We start from the raw sequence: 22,873 nt of genomic DNA, 5'->3' as shown, positions 1-22,873 counted from the left end.
GTGATAATGACCCCACCTCCACAATTGATACCGCTGTTCTCGGTGTAAGTGAGGACACCTCCAGAGGAATAAACACTCCAACACCGCTGCCGAATGTGAGAATCAACATTCTAAAAGAGTCAAACATGCACATTCGTCTCACTCCGACTAATTCAAGCCTCATCCTTTTCTTCGGGTCCTGTAGCTTAATCAAAGTGGTGTTGGCGGTAGGTACTATGTTGTTGTTGTTTGTGGCTGTATTGGGCAGTGGGTGGTGTCATATCTGCAGGCGACTGCATCCAGTCGAGGGGGCTTGGGCCAGGTCGAGATCTGGCAAATCCATGCTCTCTTGATTTCCATCTTGTAACAGATTCACCCCGAGAATGTATTGCTTGGCATCCACACCCAGGCACGTGTTATCCCATGGGCTATCTGTAGAAGCGAGAAGTGAGGCCATTCAGGCCTTTCAGGTCAAGTCAGACTTGCTGATGTGATGTGATCGAGGTAATACGAGGTGCTACCTAGTAATGTGAGATATGAGCCACGGGATGCCATACATAATGTATGCATTATGTATGCATAGGTAGGTAGGTAGGTGAGTATGCGTATGTCTGTATGCCCCGAAGTGAAACTGGAAGGTTGCTAGGATAGAGCTCTTGCATCCAATACTTACCTATAATGGGTTGTACACATACTACCCAGGAATGAATAGATATCTCACGCAGTAGAACACTGGGGTATCTTGTTCATTTCGGCAGCGTGCATCAGTCTGCACAACTCAAAACAAGGCGAGCATAGTCAGCGAGTGCCTAATTGATTCAGATGCATATATTGATTTCAAGGATATCCTTTCTAACGGCGCCTTTTTAACTCGCCACCTCCCACCAGAAAGATATCGAGACGAGATACGATTCGATATGGGCGTCCCCTTCGCTTACCTAACTTCTCTTCACCTACATTATGAGATGTTGCCAGCCGCCGGCTACAACTCCCAGAGTCTTTGAGGCCAACTATTGCTGTTTCTATTTCTGCTGTGCCTTCCTTCCTTCCTTTATTGTACTGCCCTGCACTGCACTACACTCCTATTTTCTGCGCTGCACTGTACCTTTCTTGTCAACACCTTCAACACCTCATAGCATCAGCAAGGAAAGAGTCAGCAAACATGGAAGGTCGGGGCCGGTGGGGATTTCATGCCGAATACCTCAGTAAGTAGGTACTTACCGAGAATGCCTAAGATTCAATCAATGCCTTACATTCTCTTAGGTAGGTACAACCCGGTAGATTGAATGGGATACCTACCTATCTCGGTACCTCCTTAGACATCCACTCCGGACAGTCTCCTTCAGCTTCCCTCCACAACTTCACACCTTGCTGGCTTCATGGAAAACTGCTTGTCTGACAACTCACCTCTCACAACTTCCGCTGCTGGCTCAACATGCCTGATCCATGGTCTTCTGCGCCTTATCACTAGCTGCACACTTGTCTAGTGTGTCGTATCTCGCGAGCAAAGGACCTAGGTAAGAAGAGCCGTTTATACTCGTCAAAACATACCTATGATACCGATCTTTATTCGGTTCCCAAGTGGTGATGCATCATTCGTTCAGCTCTGGCCATGAGTCCTACACACTCCACTGTCCGGCATGAGTAGCTTCGAAGGCTCTCATCTTCTCTCGTCTATCTTGTTTCCTCTATATTGTTACCGCGTGACGTCCCTTTCTTTGCTTATTGCTTCAAGGCCGCAGATTCACTCATTGTATTGGTCGCTGACCTACCTTACTCACCTCGCAGTCATCATGTCAGGTTATGTTAACTACAGGTCTACGCACAGATAACCCTGCCCCCGAAGACCCCTGCCAATGTCTTGTCCATAGACACTCTAGACACTCTCTCCTAGCTTATACTGCCTTATTGCTTTTTCGAAACTCAAAACCGTCAGCAGCTCTATGCATTTCCACCTCGGCAGGGGAAATGATCTGTCCTTAAAAAGTGCCAGGCAGTATTGGGCAGGCATTGCGTTTTCGATTGAGTCCTGGCAAGACCATCTCGGGACTCGTTTAGGTGCACAGTGCTGCTCAACATCCTGGGGTAGGTTATGGTCTGGCCGGTAGTTCTTTGATCATTTTGTCGATTCGCCTTCATAGCCCGTGGTATCGGACTTGACTTCCCTGCTCTGGCACTCATAAATTTCACATGAATACAGGCCTCAATACTCTGTTCAATGAGATCAGTTCCAGAGACATCCTTCATGCAAACTCTGTTCTATTGGGTCTCGGCCTCGCCAAGCAATACATCCGCCCATATGCAGCTCGCCATCGGTTTGTGTTTCATAGGCCCACAAGGAGCTACGGGACGACACATACGACTGAAAATGGCCGCCCTTCGATGTTGCGTCTTGGGTGCTTTTGGCGAGTCATTCATTCTTCCTCAATCTGCCAGGTTACAACCCCCCCGCGCTCTATGGCTATCTCATGTCGATGAAATGCTTGAATAGCACAATCGGTGTCACTCGCTGTTGGATCAAGTAGTGTCTCTCATGGCTTGCAACGCTTCTGACTAAGTCCTCGTGGCTCCCTAACGTCGCTGCACGTATAATATGCAGCTGAATACGCTTCAGCTGCCTGTTCTAGTTTTCTGGGGAAACATGTGCGTGGCTGCAAAGCAATGTGATGGGTGGATGCGTGGTGTGGGACGTTGGCTTTGCGCGGTGCTTCACTTGACCGGTCAACCACGAGGAGATCCTGGACATGGCCCACTACTCTTTGGCTCCGGCTCATTCTTCGCCTCCAGCCTCGATGATCATCATCCCCCACATTAAAGGACAAGATCTCCAATCCGATACTTCAGCCTCAATCGCGAGGGAGACTTAGCCCAGCTAATCACCACCCTGTCAGCGAGTTTAGGCACTTCGGCTCGAGGACATGCATCCTTGTGTATACATGCCTCATGCTATCACCTCAGGTAGAGAGATACTTCAAGACATGGCTCACCGACAAGTCTGTCGACTAACGGGAAGTTTATTCCAGCAAATGGGGTTCATCCCGAGTTTCGATAACGGTTGCATTGTGATACAAACAAGCTTGCAGGTTTCCGCTCCAATGGGTCCAACCAGCTTCACCGCGAGCCGAAATCATACTCAAACCCTTGCAACAGGAAGTCATACTGATGGCATTGCGGGACTTGTCGGGGTTTTCATGGTCGAATGAAGCCGGTTATACGTACTGCATAGACGTGGTCCAAGACAAGTTGTGAATGGTGTCTGGATAACTGAGATTTGTGGGAGGTAAGGGTAATACTATGAAAAAATATGAAAACCGGCATGCTACTTGGGCTTGTCAAGTGGGCTGTTTCTCTCTTTCCTCGCCTTGGCAAGCAAGGAGGTCTCTAGTCGACGTCCTGCAACCACTTGAACAGAGACCGGGATATGCAGCTCGGAATCTCAACTCTGACTATGCAGGACGGTTGGTTTACTTTGCTTGCGATAAGTGCCTTCGTTTCAGATGTGACAGTCTGGCCTATCAGAAGCATTTGTTTCATGCACTGAAAACAACAGAACTTCGTTTCACTTAGCCAAATCATGCAATACGATGGAGATGGAGATGGAGATGGACAACGTTTGCGACCCTGCTCGCATGCTGCTTTCACGATTCAATGATTCGCATCAAGCGTATGTTAAACATACCCATTACACTTTGGTACCATTCCCCAGATTACAATTAGGGAAAGATACCCATGACTTCGCAGATTATATGCAAGTCCTTGGAAACCTCCAGATAGCCAGCAGGTTTCACATGAAGTTCTTATCTCAAAATCGCTGAGGGAATAAACCCTTGAACAGCTGTAAGTTGGGGCCCGTCTGACGTGGGAAAACGAAAGTCCAAGAGCCTAAGAGCTCTCCCTGCTCTCAGCTGCAACTGTGATGGGTCGATGCGATAGGGTTCGCTATGAGGGCCTTTTTGTTGCTTCTTGGGTGCCGTTCACCGCCTATAACTATGACCGCAATGTCGGGGTGGCTACCGGGGTTGGCGAGCTACCGAACAAACAAGCAACTACCTCCCCCCCTAACCAAGAATAATCGGTTGACTTCCCCAAGTTATCCCATCTTGCGGCAGCAAGGGCTCATGTGATGGCTTGGAACGGAGCCGTGCTGCGCGGGAGCGAAGCTTCCGGAAAATTATACTAGACAGCTACAGGAAGCTCAATCCTTTGATTGTGGCGTGGCAGGCTAGCAATCAAGACGAGACGGTGATGTGTCGGTGTGAAGAGTGAGTGCAATGCCTACAAGCTCCAACTGGGAAACTGTCATTACCGGGTATACCAACGGGTCGGCCCGTAAGTCAGTCCAAGTCCAGTCAAAAGTGGGATTTCCGGCCGGTGAGATAGTTGACATGGATGGATGATTCGGGTACCGCCAGTCTGTGCAGTGGATGCCTGGGGTAAAGTACCCGTCGGAACACATTGCATAACCCAAGGTAAATCACTGGCGACGACAGGGCTCAACACCATCGACATCGACCATGGCAAAACCATGTATGTCTGTTCATCGTCGTGAGCACAAATGTCAGCCCGATAGCCACCTGGTGCTACCCATGGGCCATGGTACGCCCCGGATCCCTCGACTCAGAAGTGGATGTTCCCGGATGACACCCGCATCGTCCTTGTTGGTTTAGGATGAGGATGGTTGCATCCTCTTAAGGCGCAAAGTTATGCCTAGTACACGGAACGGGGAACTCTTCCCCCCCGTCAGGCGAGCATCTGTCTGTCTGTCTGTCTTCCAGCTACTTACAAGTGAAATGACTTTTGAGGATGCAGGGTAAGTAGACCGTCTCACATCCATGTTGAGGAACGATGTACGAGTGTCGGCCGTCTCTTTTCACGTTATACCCAAGAGATCAGTGTTGCCATATCTCGAGATATGCCCCCCCCCCGCCCAAATCACATCAACTAAATTCCAAAACAAGCCCGTGATCATTCATCGCATCCTTTTCTGTCTATTATTAGAGATGGTATATTGTCCTCGAAGCTGGCATTGGCTTGTTGTATGAGAATCAATCACCTGATTAAGACCCATCGAACTCCTCGAAATAGTCAATAGTTGATAATGGGCTACTTGGGAGATTTCTGAGATAGCGATTAATTCTCTCTGACTGGATTAACCTACAGAATCTCTGACATGGTGTGACGTCAGTTGAATAATTATCCTCTTTATCACTTACAAACGTGCGGTATAGCAGCCTCCAGAAACTGATCAAGTGCTCACATCTAACGTCAAAAAACGCAATTGCCCCATAGAGTCGCATTCACCTGGCCTAGAATATTGCAGTACAAACCTTCCTCATGCTCTTTTCGTTAACCTTAAATCTTTATGGTTCAATGACTCTGCTTGTTGCATGAAGTTGTCATAAGACTTGAGTTTAGCTTAATCATCCCTTGCTGTAATGCTGTTTCGAGATGGTGAACAGACATGACAGACAGAGCGTATGTCTTAAGCCGTTGTCTTATCTTCGGTAGGAACAGTACTTCCAATCGTCATTGACAACAGCATTCAGATATGACTGAATGTGTTGGGTTGATGGAAATTTCAGGTCCACAGTGAGATATCACAAATTCTCGTGTACTAAGGAGTGCCGTGAGATCTCAATCTCTTTTCAGACCGAACGCAGCCCACAAGATGAGTTTGATGGGATTGACTAAATTCCTTTGGCGATATCTAGTGCGTGGTGTAAATCAATGAACTAGGTTAGGGGTCAAAATCGTAGACAAGCCACTCAGCAAGCGAAGAGATGTTGACCAGGGATTGAAACATACAACGAGGAATGCCAATGGATTTGGAGAAACAAGCACCATTGTGCTCTACTGGAGCTTCTATTCAACTGGGAGAGATGACTTGCTGCATGTTTGTCTCATTGTCGTCCAGAGCGTGTAAGTGCTGGTTCTAATTAGATGATATTGTGTTGTTTATTCTTCCAATATTGGGATTGGTCGATAAGAGGACAATAAGTATCTCTGTGGAGCACCGCCACAGCCAGAGTGGGGTCTTGCGCCCAATCAGACACAAACGCACTTCAGCCTTGTGTGCCCTGAAGCTTTCATCCCCAGCCTCAGCCTTGCTACTACATTCTGACGATTAACTAACCTCTATCTTCTGTGTCATTGAGTTGACCTCTAGCGATACATTGTGGGTGGGTAAGAGCTCTATTTTGGCCCTATGCTCAAGTCGGAGACTGACGCTAATCGTATTGTTCTAGCTCAATTGTTATCTTGGACATAAACTAAGCGATACTCCTGACCCAAACGGGCAACATTCAAGCTTCGGAGCGACCGATCGAAAGCTCTCGCTGTGTCTGATACACGATATTTGGTTCGGTCTCGAGGGCGAAACTACTTCGATTGGCCAAGAGCCCCCCCAGATCAACACTCTCCGTCTTCTCCCGTTTACGCTGTCTCTCAGAGGGACCAAACTTGATCATCCTCGACCTGCATCGCCATCATGTCCAGTAACGCACCCTCTACCCCCGTCAAGGTGCCCTCCAGCGCCGCAAACCACACGCAGGCGACTCTGGACCCAGATTTACGGTCACAAATCAACACAGTCCTTCTGCGCGACGGTCACGTCTCAAAGTACGCCCCCCTCTCCCTCGCCAGTTTCTATCATGACAACCCACTGACACACTACCCAAGAATACAAGATGCTCTTCTCCACGCGCTGAACTCCCATTCTACGAACTGGCCCACGGCTATCCAATCGCATGCACTCTCTCTGCTGCGCTCCGGCGAAGTGACAACCTTTCCCGCCCTACTGAGTCGCGTGCTTGAAGATGTCCGCCACGATTCTGCCCTCAACCCCATATCATCGAGCTCGAACGGAACGAGCGCTAAGCCTGCAACAAACGGCGATGCCACGAAGACTAATGGTGCGACCGACGCTAAGCCTAGTCTTGCTGTGCCGGAGTCGGTAATCGACGAGGCTCTTCGCGTCACCAGGGAGAGCCTAGAAGCTGTTTGCGACATCGAGGACGAAGGAACCGCTTAAGATGCGGCTATGCCTTGAAACGTTTGAACAAAAAATCCCCAAGTCAAGAGTTGACAGAATACATCTTGTCGCATCGGAAAATCTGGCCGGCATTCTGAATTACGACAAAATCGAGGACAAAATCCAAACAATGCGAGAAGCCCAACCAAGGATTCGATAACTCGGGTGCTTACCACCATACACCAGCATGTCCTACATACGCAAAGCCGGACAAGTTAGGATGCGCCCAAACGAATAGCTTCACGAAGGCCTTTCTTGAATAGCAGACTAACTCATATTATATATAATACACAACAAACATACTCGCGCGGGTGTTGGAAGGGAGACAGGATCCCGAAAACATGAACACGAGACGATAACTACGTATGACACAAATGAATAGACATTACCTTGATGATAACCTTTGACAATTTGGCTACGGCGGAAAATAAATGTTTGCCTTTCTTGGCGCCACAAGGCATCATGATGTACTTTTATGGATATCTCCACGTGAAGGAGAGAAATTTTCCTTTCCAGCTGCAAACTAATGGAGCTCTCTGCTTCATTGTATTAGGGCGACCGCTCGACAAGAGCCTTGTATCAAAGGCAATACAGTACAGGGCCCAAACAGGAAGCGCCCATCCCAACGAAGATTTATGGCGTTCGCGAATAGAGGACAAGCAATTTAGCACACAAGAAACAATCACTTTGAGACTTGATATACAGCTAAGGGAATCAATTTCATCATCTATCAAACGCAAATCCGTCTCGAGTCACACAGTGACTACTTTCATATCCTTCTGGCTCATCAGAAATGCCAGGATCAGGTTGCCGTTCTTCTTTCCTCTACCATTCTACCAACTCCCATTCGAATATCGGCCGCATAGAATGCGTGAGTAGATTGCTTACTAGCAACCTACGAGCCAATGTAGAGATGTGCGAGTGAAATTATTAGAATACAAAGGACTCATGTCCATACAATCGTTGCCGTCCTTAGTCGTAGAGATCATCATCGTTGCCAGCATCGCCAAATGAGTTACCACCGTCAGCACCAGCAGCCTCGGCACCGGCCTCGGGGAACTTGAAGAAGGCACCAGGGCCAGCGTTCTTCATCTGTTGGGCAAAAGCCTCGTACCGGCGGATCTCAACGTCAGATACTGATCGGCGAGCCATCTGCATGGCCTCCTCGAAGTGGGCCTTGGTCAACTCGGGCACGGGATCCTCGGCATCCTCGTCTGTGTCCATCTCGTCACCAGCAGCCTCGCGAGCCTTCTGGCGCTCGATATCGGCAGCGATAGACTCCTTGATGGCGATCTTGACAGCACGCTGTGTGATGAAACCGATATCAGCACCAGAGAAACCGTGGGTCTTGGAGGCGATGTAGCCGAAGTCGATGTCGGAGGCGATTGGGGTCTTGCGGAGCTGGGCCTTGATAATGCTGAGACGACCAGGCTCATCGGGCAAAGGTACATAGATGAGTGAGTCGAGACGACCAGGTCGGCACAGAGCAGGGTCGAGCTGCTCGGGTCGGTTGGTGGCGCCAATAACGAAGACGTTCTTCTTTGAAGTCATACCGTCCATCTCAGTCAGAAGCTGGTTGACGACACGGTCAGAGGCACCCCCAGCATCACCCATGGATCCGCCACGAGCCTTGGCAATGGAATCAAGTTCGTCAAGGAAGACAACACAAGGAGCGGCAGCACGAGCCTTGTCGAAGATGTCTCGGATATTGCTCTCAGACTCACCAAACCACATGCTGAGAAGCTCGGGTCCCTTGACGGAGATGAAGTTGGCGGCACACTCGTTGGCAACGGCCTTGGCCAACATAGTTTTACCCGTACCAGGAGGACCAAAGAACAGTACACCTCGAGAAGGAGACATGCCGAACTTGAGGTACTTCTCGGGGTGATCGACAGGGTACTGAACGTTCTCCTTGAGATCCTGCTTGACCTCCTCGAGACCGCCAATATCCTCCCAGCGAACGTTGGGAACCTCGACAACGGCGACCTCGCGGAGAGCGGAGGGGTTGGACACACCGAGGGCGAAACGGAAGTTCTCCATGGTGACACCGAGAGAGTCGAGAACCTCGGCATCGATTGTGTCCTCGTCGAGATCGATGAGATCCATTTTCTCACGAATCTGCTGCATAGCGGCCTCGGAACAGAGGGCAGCAACATCGGAACCGACGTAGCCGTGTGTCTCAGAGGCAATCTGCTCCAGGTCGACATCATCGCCGAGCTTCATATTCTTGGTGTGAATCTGAAGAATCTCAAGACGACCGGTAGGGTCAGGAATACCAATGTCGACTTCACGATCGAAACGGCCGAATCGTCGAAGGGCGGGATCGATAGAGTTGGGACGGTTGGTAGCGGCCATCACGACGACGTTGGAGCGGGCCTTCATACCGTCCATGAGGGTAAGAAGCTGAGAGACGACTCGTCGCTCGACCTCACCGTTGGTCTTCTCACGCTTGGGGGCGATAGAGTCGATTTCATCGATGAAGATGATGGCAGGGGAGTTCTTCTCAGCCTCCTCGAAAGCCTTTCGAAGGTTTGACTCAGATTCACCAGCCATCTTGGACATGATCTCAGGACCGTTTATGAGGAAGAAGAAAGCACCAGTCTCGTTGGCAACAGCTCGAGCCATTAGAGTTTTACCGGTACCGGGGGGGCCGTAGAGCAGAACACCTCGGGGAGGTTTGATACCAATAGACTTGAAAAGCTGAGGATGGCGGAGAGGAAGCTCAACCATCTCTCGGATCTGGGCCATTTGCTTTCGGCATCCACCAATGTCATCATAACCGACCTCGTTGAGGTTGTTCTCTTCCTCGTCTCGCTGGATAGGCTCACCCTCGCAGTGAATAACAGTATCTTGTGCGACGATACCATACTCGGGAGGATCGACCTCGACAACCTTGAATTCTACTTGTCTCATACCACCGCGGACGATAAACAAGTCTCCTTGGCGAACAGGTCGGTAAGCTTCTCGGAAGTAGGGAGCGAGGAAAACGTCGAACAGGGAACCGGTGATACCCTCGACGGTATCAGCGATGGGGAGAACAGCAATTCGCTTGGCCTGCAGAAACGTTAGAAGCTAGTTCATCTTTATAGTCGGTGGTTACTGACGTATTTGATATCCGGGCAAGGGTGGATGGTGATCATATCACCGTGCTTGACTCTCAAGTTGTGGCGAACGACTCGGTTGATGCGAGCGCTACCATCATCGAGTTCCTCGTCAGCAAGAACGATGAGGACGGTGTCCTTTCTCTTCTTGCCTCGAACCAGAACGGTATCGCCTCGGAAAAGCTGGAGCTGGTCCATAGTGGCCTCGGAGAGGGCGATAATACTGTTGTCATCGTTGACGGCATCGGTGACCCTTGGTGATGTCAGTAATTGTATGCGAACCGTACAGCGCAAAGCACCTACATCAACTGGTTAGGCTTCTTCTTCTTCTTGAGAATCGCAGTCGCGACATCATCCTCCTGTACAGCGGTCAGCGGCATGTTGGGGAATCTCATCAGATGGGATGACACGAACGTTCTTGACCTCGGCGCCGGAAGGGTCGCTGCATCTTGTCAGTGATTCCGCTTGGCAAAATAACAGTGATCGGAATAGGTCCAGATTTGGTTTTTCACATACGTCAAGTTGACCTTCTTGTGGGGGTGGTGCTCGTCAGGCTGGGGAGCCATGATGGTTATCTGGATGCTTCAGGCGAAGCTGATGCTGGCTCGGTGATGACGAAAGGAGGGGGGAGCTGTGAGTGTTGGAAGATAGAAAAAGCCAAGTGCTGGCTCTTGCGTGTGTGACGAGGGTTTAAATAGAAATTTCGGAAAAGGAGAATTCGTGGGGAGATGTAAAGACAAAAGTTTGTGTTGAAGGTTAAGAGATGCAAGAGTTAAAGCAGAGGTGAGGTCGGAGGTAAGGTAACGAAGGTTCGAGCTGTTCTCAAAGGCCACAGGGCACCTTCCCTCTCATCGGAACTGTTTGACAGCGATTCACTGGCCGACCACAGCTGTGGGCCAATGATATCACCTTACGCCCTGAATCGGGGCGGAACAATGATGTTGCAGTGTTGGAAGTAGCTTAGCTTGATGGTGGGGCTCTAGGCTGGCACTAGCATGATGAAGCAGAGGCGGGCGCAAGGCGGTAGCAACAGGCAAACAGAGAGTGACGACTGCAAAGGCAAAACAGGTGGAAGCCAGCAGAAGCTTCCATTGTGTCCTGTAACAAGGTGAGTTTTGGTTGCGAAATGGACTTTTGGTTTTCTCTATAATGATTTTAAATATACTGCGCAAATTACCCTTTCTTACACATATTCGCTCATGATCCCGCCACCTTGTTGAGTGCCACGCAGGAACCGTGGACAGAACTTAGCTCTTGCATTGGTAGCTCAGTCTACTACGGAGTACTACCGTCCAGACGGTCTGGTCTGCATATGGCGGTCATGGTGGATCGTCAAAGGCTTCCATTTGTTGCGCGGCCTCAGTTGCACTGTTAAGCAACGATACATATGTATCAAGCCCTGACTCATTCGCCATTTTCCAACACTGCCCTGGTGCTTTTTTGCCCACTATAATTTATTAAGGGATCTTACAAATCCACTCGCCTCTTCGCCATCTTGAATCTCGAATCACCACCCGGTAACCTACTGTACACTGCTGACAAACATGATGGAACGATCTCTGCCATTGAACTTGTCGGCAAGCTGAGGAATGGTGTCAACCGGGGCCGTGCTATGACTCGGGGCATCTGGGCATCCTCAAACCACTTCCTCTCGACCGTGAGGGTACTAGCTGTAGTTATTCCTCGTCCGAGCTTCAAGCTTCTCGCATTTATCTACCATCCTAACTAGGTACCTACCTTACCTACACTGTCTGGTGTTACCCTGGAGCTACAGAACTTACAAACAACCAAAAGCTCTGTTGTCATGTTCAACTTGTGATTAACACCATGAGCGAGCACATTTGTATGAATGTACTATGCTGATTTCATTTGTTTCATCGCAGGTACATCCCGCCCGGCGATGTATCTCAATCAACAGTTCTGGACTCACTGGGCATGTGAGAAAGCTTATTGTGTGATCATGGAAGCAAGTATTCAGACTATCGTCACATCATGCATCGTAAAGCTATCACATTGAACCGCACGGAGAGATAACTACTACTCATCCTTCTCAAACGCATCATTGAGATACGTCACAAAGGTGTCTCTCAGCCGTGAAGACTTCATATCGCCCACAGCCTCCAATCCAATACCACCTCTATTCAGCCCCATGAACGCCCGCCTTAGTCTTTGTAATTGCGGGAGGCCAACCTTTTTCCCCGTGGGCAAATGTATCGTCAGTTCTACAGAGCCCGACGGTATCCGTACCTCGTCAACATCGTCACCCTCTCGCTGTGCTTCTACTATGCGCTTCACAACATCCGACGTCTCGCGATCCAGGAGATACAAGTAGTCGCCACTCTCCTCGCGGCCGCGCTGTATTGTTGCTTGATTCGGGCGCACAACCTTGCGGGTTTCACCGGCGATTGCGTCCCAGAGGTCGGAGAAGACCTTGCTGGTTCGGGCATCATCGTCCTCCCAGATAAGTGTGAAGAGAGGACTGTCCCACCTGGTCATAGGATTGGGTTCTTCGTATCGAAAGACTAAGTTGTCCCAGTTGCCGGGCTCATACGGCTCTGCAGAGCCCACGATCATATCGCCGGAAGTTGTAGCTGAAGACGTTGCTTCTTCTTTATTCACAGCCCTGGATGCCCCGGCCTCTCTCTTCTTTAGTCTGGCCTCGTTAACCTCCCGTGCCTTATCCACTGAACATCCAATCTGCAGTATACAGCTCGGTGTGCGCACAGCCTTAGATTCGCAGTGTAGTTGGTATCGCCAACCCTTGATGTAATTTAAGCCGTCAAGAATCACGATATCCTTGTCGCTAAGTACGCGCTTCACGGCGCCATAGATTGTAGCGCGAGCATCCTTCTCTGAGGCGTTGGCAGACCTGGTATGTGCTGGGAGACTTGAAAGATCGTAAACGGAACGGGAGATAGAGAGGGACTCATCAGAGATGAGGTGTAGGCGATATTTCGAATCGGCGATACGATTGGAGAGGTAATTGTAAAGTTGTTGTGATCGTGTCGACTTGCCTGAGGTAGGTAGTCCAGAGACAATGATGAGCTGGGTAATGATTTAGCTGAGGGGTTGTGTAAGTTGTCACAAAGTGGGGGGACACACAGGCATCGTCTGGTGAGAGTGAAGTGATTCCAACTTCCCAGATCGACAACTACCCTTGTTGGAAATAGTAGGATGTAGATATGAGGCCTCTTTCGGCGCTGTCGAAGTTGGTTTGGAGGTCTCGTTGGTGGAGGAAGTTGTCGATTGGAGAATTTTAGAAAGGCTCGACGTCATTTGGAGGGTTCACTTTGTGTGGGGTTACTTTAGCTTACTTGTAGTGCCTGCGAGAAGATCCTTGATAGATCAACAGAACAAGCTCGAGTGAGTCAAATCACGGCCTCATACGATGTACTTCGTTTTAAGCTAAGGACCAGTACTTCAAGTCTTCAGCAGGAAAATAATTCGAGGCGGCAAAGCCGAAGTAACTAAGGTACCCTCCCTTGCCTTGGACAGATATCGATACTCGCAGTTTCAGGAACTTCACAGAAGAGGAATTTCGAAATTCTAGGTATTCAACAAAGAGCCTTCCCTTGCAGGTACAAGCCACGATCTTATATGCAGAAGAAGCGTCACCGACCAACATATTCGCTCTCGCTTTGGTCGTTCACACGGATCACGGCACTCGAATAGACAGCCCTACAAGGTTAGGTTCGTTACAGCCACAGACCTGAACCTTGTCGTCCCATTTGAGTAGATCTTGAGCTAAACCAGATTGGGCATGCGATTCGATGAATGAACTCAGCCTTCGAGGGATATCGCATTCTGATTGTGCATGCGACCCTGTATATCGGGAATCTGATGCCACACAGCGGCAACATTTATGGTTAAGTCTCCGTTTCTCATGCATATCTGGTAGAGGACGTTGTCTAGTTTGGGTAACTGTCTCGAGCTGTCGATATTCAGTGGAGATAAACTGAGGCTATGATATTGCCGTTCTGCCGACTGTACAGCATCTCCTATATTCAAGTTGGGAATGTGAGTCGACGGTGACATGTATAAGTATGCCTGTATCTCTCAAGTCGAGAGAAACATTCAACAGATCAGAACAGCAATACAATCATCGCTTCTTCATTCCATACTCTTCTCCTAACATCAATTCATCTACAAGTCAACTATTCTCCAAGAACCATCCTGAAACTCAACCGATTTTCTGTTCACATACCTTAGGGTCTTACCACAACACATTCAACTATAATGGCTCGACCTATGGACGCTCACGATGACATCGCCATTGCCGAGATTGTCATCTATACCTTCATCCTCATCGGAGCCCTCTTTCTCTGCAAGACTCATGGCTTTGGACGGACTGCTGGCTGGCTCTACATCTGCATCCTATCACTTGCCCGTCTAATCGGCTCTTCAATGCTACTTGCAACCATCAACGACCCAAGAAACACAAGCCTCTACGTTGGCTGGCTTACTCTGAACGGTCTCGGTCTCGGCCCCTTGATTCTTATCCTTCTCGGCCTGCTTAGTCGTTGCTTCGACTCAATCAAGCGACTGGGCGGCCCCAGCGTTCCACCAATCTATCAGCGTGCGATCCAACTTCTGATGCTTGCTGCCATCATCCTTATCTCAGTTGGCGGTGCCAACTCGGACTACGAACTCAACGGCTCCTCTCCCAGTGTCAAGTACAACTCCGAGTGCAAGATTGGTGTCATTCTCATGATTATTGTACTTGTCTTGGTTTTGGGCCAGTTCTTCCTTGCTCTCCGTAGCCAGTCCTACATTGCTGATGGAGAGCATCGACTTCTCATTGCCGTTGGTGCCTCTCTGCCCTTTGTCATTGTCCGACTTGCCTACACCTGCGCTCTCATCCTTGGCGGCCACAAGCAGGATGTTTGGATGTATCTCGGTGCTGGTATAATCATGGAGATGATGGTCGCGATCATCTGCGAGGCCGTCGGATTCACTCTCTGTAAGGCTCCTAAACCCACAGAGAGCCAGGAGATGATTAACATTAAGGACTCGACTGAAGCATAAGGAAGTGATGTCTAAGAAAGGTGGTGGGGTAGACCTTTGATTATATTGTAACAAAACGTTAAAGCGTTCGATTTCACAGATGCATTTGGGTATAGAGGAGCCTTGATCTACATACAATACAGATTTCCTATGTCTAGCGAGCAAATAAAGACTTGATAAATACTCCATCAATTCAATTCTCAACATGAACGTTCCGCATGTCTCTCATTTAAGTCATCTAGCCTTTCCAGAATGCTCGACAAGATAGAGAAATCACAAAAAATTATTTCAGAAAGTCACAATCTCTCCCACCCCACAAGATCAGGGTATAAATGCGTTAAAGAGGCAGTCCAAAGAAGCATTCCACAAGTGGCAACTCAGAAGAGTACATCCAAGGTTTACATGACCACACAGCAGGCCTTCTCCAGCTTCTTCAGAATCCAAGGCAGTATCTGCCCGTCGTCGTCGTTCTGCTGTTCCTGCTGGTGGTGCTGAGGCTGATGATGTTGAGGCTGGTGATGCTGTGGCCCACTATGGTGACCACCGTAGCCACCAGAGTGCGAGGGAGGGACAGGATCTCCGCCCTGGAGGTTGATGATAATACGTCCAGTATTGTCCTCATCGGTTTCGTATCGGAGGCCAAGTTCTTGGCACAGCTCCTCGACCTTGGGTTTGAGCTTTTGGACACCACCAGCTGAGTGGTGTCCCTTGCCGACGATGGCATAGAGATGTGTCTGTCCATTGCGCTGGTCTGCGCGAATGCGCTCCTCAAGAATTCGCTCAGCCTCCTCGACGTAGAGACCGTGAAGATCGATCGAGTCCGCCTCTACACGACCAGAGGCGTTGTTCTCACGGAAGATGAAATCGGCCGCTTGCTGGTTATAATCATCCATACGGGCAGCATGTGCCTTGCCCTGATTGGAGAGCTCCTTTGCTCCAGCACCATCGCCATCTTCATATGCCTGACGCGACTGCAAGCAAAGTTAGCTACCTTGTATTGCCCTCCGGCCAACACGAGTTGTATTCAACGTACACGCGCGAAGCAATCGTTGCGCTTCTCGGCCTCAGCTCGCGCCAAGTCTCTCAATCGGTCGTACTCTTGTTCGATATCGTCATCGTCGTGAGCGAAGGCTAACCAGATCGAACTGTCAGTGTTTGACGTCTCATATCAAAGCGCCGCACTTCGAAGTCTCGCGTTGCCGATTCCGGCGCAAACAACAACTTTGTTGTTCCATGTTCTTTGTGATGACGTACCGCGACCGCCCAGCCGATGCATAGGAATAGACATTTTGTTTTTTTTTAAGTCTGAATAGTCCAATTCCAACCGTTGCCCGTTTTGTCTACCCAAGAAGAGGACCTTTTTTGCCGTTCCCGTTGTTCTGGGCTCTGTCGGTGAGAAAGTTGAAGCTTGGGCTCTGGTGTTGAGCTGGCGATCTGCAAGTGTTGTCAATTAGTGGCGCCGCCAAGCTACAGTGTGATGGTGCCAACCTAGGCGGGTATAGCTATTCGTCTATATACGGCACCTATCAACTATTTTCCTGCCACTTCCTTGCCCTTTCCCACCTTCATAGACACGAGGCCTCTTCAGAGCACTCCCGGGCCGAGAGGAGCTTGTTTAGAGGCGATAGAGATCTAGACCTTAAGGCTCCTACTAACTACAGAGTATCGCATGCATCTATTGATCCAGCGCTTTCAGATCAGCTTCGCCACCACAACGTTGCACATCCGTAGGGAGAGTGATTTGAGCTTTGAATTTCTGATAAACAGCGAAAAATTCATGCATGTCTTGGAAATAGACTTCAGTCACCGCCTGAATATGAATGAGTCTTGATCTAATAGCCGGGCAATTGCTTCCAGTATTGAGTTGAGCCATCAGTCAATCATATAGGCTCTAGACTTCTCGCACACCAGATGGATAGAATACTCTATCCTATGATCTCTTCTCTTCATTACAAGCGTCTATTACTTATACACATGTCAGCAGCAATTATAGCAATATCTACAGCAAGCAGTGTAATGAACGAATGTTCGTCGCGAATTATATAAAGGCTCAAATCTGCCGACAAATTCTTATACAAATTTTCAGCCACTAGAAGTCAAGTCCGGTAAGGGAACAAAGCAACCGGAAGGTCTTTTTGACAAGACCAAACTTTAACAACAACTAGCAGAGGGTTTTGGGAACTTATAAGTGATAGTGGCAGCCCGCTGATAATTGATTTCCTGTTACGGGGTTTGATTTATACGCCTCCATTCTCAATCAGTGTCTCCGGTTAGGCTGAGAAGCTTTGGCCTAGAAACAGACTTTCGATCTTGACGTTTGCCATTCCCGATGGCTGTACGGATATTCAAGCCAATTTCAATGTCTGACAGGTTTACATTGACTCGGCACTGTCCTCTATGAGGCTTCTGGTTGAGAGTTGCATCGCTGAATTGACCTCAACCTCGGACAGCATCATGTTGTTTCGCATGCCATCGGTCATCCAATGACCCAAAAGCCGACCCAAGGCTAACATCAACGCATAGTGGGAGCACAGGTCCACAGCTTTGCTTGAAATTGCCTCGTAAGTAGTGTTGTGGCTTGCTCGGGTGGTCGTCGCCTTGTCTTTGTCTGACTCTAATAAGTTCTACTTGACATATCATGTATAACTCAACCACCACAGCCGTTCTTGTTGGCACAGGCTTACGATCATGTAGAGAGAACCGCGTTCCTGTTGCCATTGCATACCGAAGACTGTCATTCATCGTCGGCGTGGGAAAACGTCAGAGGCTGACCCCGACCGTCCCATCCGCACACCGGATTGCTGAACTCCGTTTGAGATTTAACTAAGAATCTGACTGGCTTCAACCGTCACTTGAGTTGTCTAATCCGAGTTGATCAGGCTATGGTCAAGTTTATCACTTGACAATAGCTCTTTCGCTATGTATCCTTGAATGGATTGTTTGTTAGGGGGGACTTGTCACGGTCAGGCTGGTCTCATCCTACCAAAGTTTCCAGAGCAAGGTCAGATGCAAAATCTCTCAACAATCAACCGGTAGTAAGTGAGTATCGAGGAATAATGAGCAAGTGGTTGTTACAGAGCTTCACAACTCTTGTTGTGAGAGTGTTTGCGTTGAGTAGGCAGCCACTGTCTTCATATGGATGTGCAGGGCGTGCAATGCTGAAGATCAGTCTCAGATACCAAAGTTAGCAACCAAAGATCATATGTTACATCGCATGGAAAAGAAAAGCGTCTTTCATCTTATTCCAAGCCTCGGTTGGGTACCAGCCCGAGATGATGCCATTCAGAGGTTGTATTGGAGATGGTTTGCATGTTATGAGCATCAGTAGTAGATCAGCAGCGGAACAAGTCTGCCATGTGGCCACCCTGTTTGAGAAAATGGTCCCGTCTAGAAACTTGATAACTCCACTTCGCTAAATGAATCGATATCGTGCTGGAGCTTGAATGTCTGAGTGGTCTCGGTGCTGTTTAAATTGCCTTATTTCATCACGCGAAATTTGGGGTCCGAGAGCTTCTTCAGCTAGCAAGGATGGGTGGTCTTGAGTTCGATACACAGTATTTCCAGCCAGCGATATCCGCATGGCTGTAGAAAGTTATGACAACATCGATCAAGACGGACGCAGTCGAGCGCCCGTGTATCGTAGATGATGATGATCATCATAACGTTCGTGTGCTGAGCACCAAGTTCCTGGAAATCGGAAGCCCAGAGCAAGGATAACCAATCATTCAATGTGAGGTTGAAGATCTGAGACTTGGATCTTAGCGAATGGATTTAATGGACCGATCACTCCCCAAAGAACGAACAATCTTGAAACAATTCCAGAAAGCAAGTGGACAGGCATTAAACTTTAGCAGGTGGAATCCGGATAACGTTTTCTACCAAATATTGACAAACATCCTGATTCTGGAGCGCAGGTGATCAGAAATCCCAGGGACTTGAAGAGGTCTGATCACCAACCATGGAGACATCGCCAGCCAACTACCAAAGAAACGTGTGGGCCAACACGGAATCGCCTTTATAATTTGGCACGACGTCCACTAACCAAAACTACCAATTACTGAAAAGGACCAATTACCATTGAGGGTGTGGCCGAGGCTCTTGAGGATCCTCAGCTCTCGGTGCCCATTTTCCTGGGAAGATCTATGGCGTTGATTGGATCACGGCCCCTTCAACTCCATAAAGGCTAGTAGTTCCCTCACCAAGTCCGCTACACTTGAGTCAGTCGCGACGATATTACTTACAAGCCCTCTTCACGGGGGGCTTGGGGGACAGTGTGATACGGGAATGCTTAACCGGGCAGGAGACACCAGAAACGGACTTTGTAACTATTCCCAGATTGTTTGCTCGGACTTTGTCGATCTTGATAGCTTAACTGTCAGTGTCAGCGTCAGTCAAGGAAGACACGAACAACAAAACGTCTGAGTGTCTTTGGTCCTTTGATATGTACCATCGATACCGGACGGACCGTCATGCCAAACTCCCCTGCCTTACGCGGCTCGTTGATGATCGACGACGGAATGTCGCAGCGACACCCAGAAGCTGGCACTTCCTCTCACTAGCTGTAGATCTGATGACACCAGAGAACCACGATTTTGAGTGTTGGATAGAGAAGCGTTTCGACCGTTGCGAGGATAAAGATTCGTTAACTCCGATGAGACACAAGGACACAGGATGCAAGCTGTGTCGCAAATAAACTGCGTAGTACGGTGCTAGTGTAGCATGTTCCTGCTGCCAGCCGCACAAGCTGTTCCCGAATTGTACTGTTATTACTGTTACAGAATGGATAGTACATAGATTCACAATGGCAGTATGCTAAAGGCCCATGGTTCATACTAAATGAGCCTAGACAGATCGAATACGTAGCTCAGACCGGAGACTCTTGATCAAGACTGCAGTTCGTGATGGAAAGCGCTCCGACGTGAGAGACAGAAGAAAAAAGCAATGAAACAAGGATGACAGCACAGGCATCACAGAAGAGAATTATGGAGGTTCCTCTTCTAGATGGCTTCTGTGCTGAAAAGCGCTACTGCTACGGAGTAGTGATTGAGAGACCCTGGCGCTCCTCGGGCGATCCCCCTTTAGTAGCGTCTGCAACGACCCATCAACTAGGAAGACCCTGGTCAGGAGACAAGGAGCTTGGCAGACTAGCAGTATCGTTTGACATTCAGTGGCCTATGTGGAGCAATAGTGACAATGCTCAGTGAAGATGCTTCAAACGGCTGAAACGTTGAGTAGCCGGAGTTGAGGGCGCAAAAGGAGCAACAATGCGGAGAAGATGGATACAGTAGGACACGGCAGTATTGGAGCTGGACGATAATACTAAGATAATGCCGATTGACTGCGGGAGGCGGGACAGACGCGCCTCGATGCAATGAGCCGATATCGTCTCGTGCTGAGGAGCGGAAAGACACCTAAGTTGGTGTTATTGAGGATGGTGATGATGGCGATGAGGGGCATGTAAAGTATCGTTTAATAGATTAGTACCATGACAGTGCTTAAGTGAGAAATGATAGCCAAGCCTGAAACTTCCACTGTAATTAACTCTGAGGGTGTTTGTTGACGATACATACCTGCCTGCAGATGCTCTGAAAACGAAAACAAATGGATCATGATGCAAGGTACAATGGATCGCGAGTGACATGGAGCCCCAGCACTTTTACTCTTGCGTCAACCGGTAGGTATGTAAGCTGTAACAGCAGCTGTTGGCCAATCGCAACATCACATCGCACGAGATACTTGAAGTAACTCCTGAACACGACCATAGACGAATATTCGCCGTTTTAAGGTCGTATTAAGCTCAGGGCACTTATAGCGCACCTCAAAGGATTTGAGAACCTGACCTGACCTGGCCTGACGTTTCGGATCAAGTTCCCTGGCCTGTGATGATGGGCACTGCAGGCTGAATGAAACTCGGATCCGAGCCGAAATGATCAAGACTGCAACTCTACGGCTCTACGGCTTTATCAAGCTCAAACAACAAACATCGCGAATGGGTCCAAGTTCTGTATGAAGGGTGTTTCAACTGCAGAACAGAGCTTCATCAGTATCATGCAGTTAGTCATCTCTCTCAAGCCTATACCAGCCAGCCTTATTAGCCCATCGTGCCGTGCATCGAAGCCATCGAAGAGCTGTGACAACTCCACAGTTCATAAGGATGACCCCTATTTGTATGTGCATATGTATATGTTTCGTTGCCCGCAGATCGGTTGATTTTCCGTACAGTACGGAGTATGTACGTATGGCTACTGAAGTTGACTCCTCAAGCCAGAGACAACCATGTTCACATGTGGTGCCGTTCTTTCAACACTTCAATTGCGATATATGACTGATAACTTACTATTGATATCTTCTGGAAACGAACCATCAAAAAAGAAATTTCTCGGCCGTGTCCGATTGGCTTTTCGAACCATAAAAGCATTAACATCGTCATGATTGCCGTACCTAGCTTCTGCCACTGTTCATAGTCTCCCACTGATGCCATTCGATTGTCCGCCTGCATTTTGGCTTTCATGATCATCCCGCCGCCGGGCAGCGCGCTATACTCCAGAAGGCCAGGTCTTGTCTGAATCGATTGGGACGAACGACAAAGCTCCACCGGCTTCCAAAGCTAATCAAGTTGTTCTGCAACCGGCCATACATAGAGTAGAGAGCATAGCGATGCAACGAACGACTGGAGTAAGAGCAGGTATCTTCATTAATTTGGATAGCAACTAACTAACTAGCGGGTGCTTTTCCTTTTGCGAGAGTCAAGACATCGCTTCACTAGCTGATGAGACGGCCTTGTCAATGCCTGCCCGTTCGCTCCAACTTACAAACCATGCCATGCCATGCCATGCCCATCTCCCATGGATACCCACAACCAAGCAGATGGCACCATTACTCCACCTCACCGTGGTCCTGGTCTGGCTTTGAATTGGTTCCTGGAAAAGGTTCGCTCGTTTGAGGACGGGCTTTAGCATATTGTTGAATTGGGGAACCGGCTCTTTGCAGGTGCTGGTGAATGTCTTCCTATCGCTCGCCATGCAGCACTGTCACAGCAGAATGCGATGATCATCACCATGCATTTAAGTGCATGGCTTTGGTTTGGTTCCCGTCACGAGCCAGAATAGGTGGGAGCTTTGCTGGGCAACCAATGGATCGACCAGTTACGACATGGGGGACGTCCAGTAGAAGCTGGATCTCTCAAGCGATACTGAAGTGGGGGAGGCTCCGAGCTCAAGGCTGCGCTGAGGAATATACACACTGTACACTTGGATGGATGCAAGCAGTGATTTGTGTACCTATCTTTGTAAGGTCACTCCAGGAATTAGAGACTGCAGGCTTTCACTCTGGTGAGTAGCCAGCCAGGCCTGCTGGGCTTGTCAGCGACCTGGCGTGCTTTTGATGCTCTCCAATCTCCCAGAAAGTGCTCTGAGGGTGATGAAATGGAGTGCATGCGGAGAGGGTCTGTCCCCTGGAATCCGCTTTGATAACCTCCAGGATGTATTGGATGGTTACCAGGGTCCAGAGTTCCCTGGCCCTCACTTCAGGTACACTTTGAGCACCGTACGATTTGCTTCGACAGCAATTGCTATCTGAATTGGAGTGAGGAGAGCTTTCCTGAGGTATATTGTCACACGAGGAATTCTAGCCTTCCCACAAAGTAAGTATCTCTGTTGATTCAGCGGCTCGTGATAATGGACAGACAGGCTGTGAAACCATCTTCCACTCACCCAATCTGTACATAACCCGGGTAATAAACGAGATCCATGGATCCTAA

General features: G+C 49.0%; 5 protein-coding genes across 5 annotated transcripts; 2 read left to right on the top strand and 3 right to left on the bottom strand.

Annotated features, from left to right (window-relative positions):
• Positions 1 to 6,466: 6,466 nt before the first annotated feature.
• FPRO_10724 (uncharacterized protein) lies at positions 6,467 to 7,009 on the top strand (the record flags this gene model as incomplete). Its single annotated transcript, XM_031231719.1, has 2 exons — positions 6,467 to 6,597; positions 6,658 to 7,009. 2 exons carry the CDS (start codon positions 6,467 to 6,469, stop codon positions 7,007 to 7,009), a joined length of 483 nt encoding a protein of 160 aa, XP_031081727.1.
• A 972-nt stretch (positions 7,010 to 7,981) lies between these two features.
• On the bottom strand, positions 7,982 to 10,676 carry FPRO_10723 (putative transitional endoplasmic reticulum ATPase; the record flags this gene model as incomplete). Its single annotated transcript, XM_031231718.1, has 5 exons — positions 7,982 to 10,063; positions 10,114 to 10,363; positions 10,414 to 10,469; positions 10,525 to 10,552; positions 10,627 to 10,676. 5 exons carry the CDS (start codon positions 10,674 to 10,676, stop codon positions 7,982 to 7,984), a joined length of 2,466 nt encoding a protein of 821 aa, XP_031081726.1.
• A 1,471-nt stretch (positions 10,677 to 12,147) lies between these two features.
• On the bottom strand, positions 12,148 to 13,218 carry FPRO_10722 (uncharacterized protein; the record flags this gene model as incomplete). Its single annotated transcript, XM_031231716.1, has 2 exons — positions 12,148 to 13,155; positions 13,213 to 13,218. 2 exons carry the CDS (start codon positions 13,216 to 13,218, stop codon positions 12,148 to 12,150), a joined length of 1,014 nt encoding a protein of 337 aa, XP_031081725.1.
• A 1,128-nt stretch (positions 13,219 to 14,346) lies between these two features.
• On the top strand, positions 14,347 to 15,135 carry FPRO_10721 (uncharacterized protein; the record flags this gene model as incomplete). Its single annotated transcript, XM_031231715.1, has 1 exon — positions 14,347 to 15,135. One exon carries the CDS (start codon positions 14,347 to 14,349, stop codon positions 15,133 to 15,135), a length of 789 nt encoding a protein of 262 aa, XP_031081724.1.
• A 377-nt stretch (positions 15,136 to 15,512) lies between these two features.
• Positions 15,513 to 16,402, bottom strand: FPRO_10720 (uncharacterized protein; the record flags this gene model as incomplete). The annotated part of the gene is made up of 3 exons (XM_031231714.1): positions 15,513 to 16,085; positions 16,148 to 16,245; positions 16,369 to 16,402. 3 exons carry the CDS (start codon positions 16,400 to 16,402, stop codon positions 15,513 to 15,515), a joined length of 705 nt encoding a protein of 234 aa, XP_031081723.1.
• Positions 16,403 to 22,873: the final 6,471 nt, after the last annotated feature.

Source organism: Fusarium proliferatum (assembly GCF_900067095.1).
Source record: "Fusarium proliferatum ET1 genome assembly, contig: FPRO_scaffold005, whole genome shotgun sequence".
In the NCBI taxonomy this organism is placed as follows: domain Eukaryota; kingdom Fungi; phylum Ascomycota; class Sordariomycetes; order Hypocreales; family Nectriaceae; genus Fusarium; species Fusarium proliferatum.
This window is presented reverse-complemented; position numbering and strand designations above follow the sequence as displayed.